Below are 1,097 nucleotides of genomic sequence, written 5' to 3'. Positions count from 1 at the left end.
GTGCGTACCGTCAGTGGGAACTTGCCAAAGGTCCTCAGGCAGCTCCTTCCGACCCCTCGATCCCCTTCCATCTGGAAGGACAAGGGGCAGCAGATACATGGGGAACACCCACCCCGATGCCAGCTCCCACTCCGAGCCCCTCCCCATGCCAACTCGGAAATATAGCGGGCCGTTCCTTCAGGGGTCAAAATCCCGGAATTCCTGCCCTAAAGGAATTGTGCGGGAAGGAATAGTTTGGCCCCTCCTTCGGTAACGCTGGGATCAAAATCCTGGGATTCCCGTCCCGTGGGCGGACCCACAGCGCCGCGGGAGTGCAGCGCTTCAAGATGGCAGCTCTGCTCCCCCGCGCCAACTTCTCAAGGTTGTAGGGGCGGCAATTAAGGACGGGGTGCGACCAATTTAAAAAAAAACCGTCATCCTTCAGTGAGACCCCGCGCCCGAGACGATTACCGGAGCAGATGACGCCCGCGTCCTCCTCGTGGTGGCAGTTGTGCTGCCCCCAGTGGCGGGACGGGCACTGCCAGAGGAAGACCTCGGTGCCGCGGCAGTCCAGGTCGTCCAGGGCGATGGGCCCGCTCCCTTTGCCGAAGTAGGCGTGGGTCATGGCGAAGAGGGCGGTGCCGCAGCGCAGCTCTCGGCAAACCACCTGGGCGTCGGGCACCTGCCACTGGTCATCGCACACGGTGCCCCAGGTCTTGTTGTTGAGGATCTCCACCCGACCAGAGCATGGGCTGCTCCCGTTGACCAGTCGTATTTCGACCCTGTCTGCCGGAGGAAACAGACAATCACCGCGTCAACAAGTTGTTCATTTCCGTGTAAGTTACAAGCTTGGTGTCCGACATCGGCCATTGGCGGGGTTCAGGGGTCACGTCCTCCACGCGATAAAGCTCTCAATTCTTGTTCAAGTTACAAACTTGGTGCGGACGTTCGGTTGTTGGCAAAGGCTGCGATGCTCGATGGGCGGGTTAGGGCGGGTTCACCGCGCTAAATTACCCACAGTGCCCCAGGGATGTGCGGGTTAGGGCGGGTTCGCCGCGCTAAATTACCCACAGTGCCCCAGGGATGTGCGGGTTAGGGTGGGTTGTCCGTGCTAAATT

The 1,097-nt window shown here is 60.4% G+C and overlaps 1 protein-coding gene across 1 annotated transcript in view; it reads right to left on the bottom strand.

Moving 5' to 3' along the window:
* Nucleotides 1–184: 184 nt before the first annotated feature.
* The window catches only part of LOC125482525 (immunoglobulin superfamily member 1-like), a 6,174-nt gene continuing 5,261 nt past the window's right edge, over nucleotides 185–1,097 (bottom strand). Inside the window, exon 6 of the mRNA XM_048594612.1 lies at nucleotides 185–765. Coding sequence (XP_048450569.1) covers nucleotides 185–765 — 581 coding nt within the window. The remainder of the gene's footprint in view (nucleotides 766–1,097) is intronic.

This window comes from Rhincodon typus, unplaced genomic scaffold (genome assembly GCF_021869965.1).
Source record: "Rhincodon typus isolate 14 unplaced genomic scaffold, sRhiTyp1.1 hic_rhity00011711, whole genome shotgun sequence".
In the NCBI taxonomy this organism is placed as follows: domain Eukaryota; kingdom Metazoa; phylum Chordata; class Chondrichthyes; order Orectolobiformes; family Rhincodontidae; genus Rhincodon; species Rhincodon typus.
Note: the sequence above shows the minus strand (reverse complement) of the source record. Positions and strands in the feature narration are given on the sequence as shown.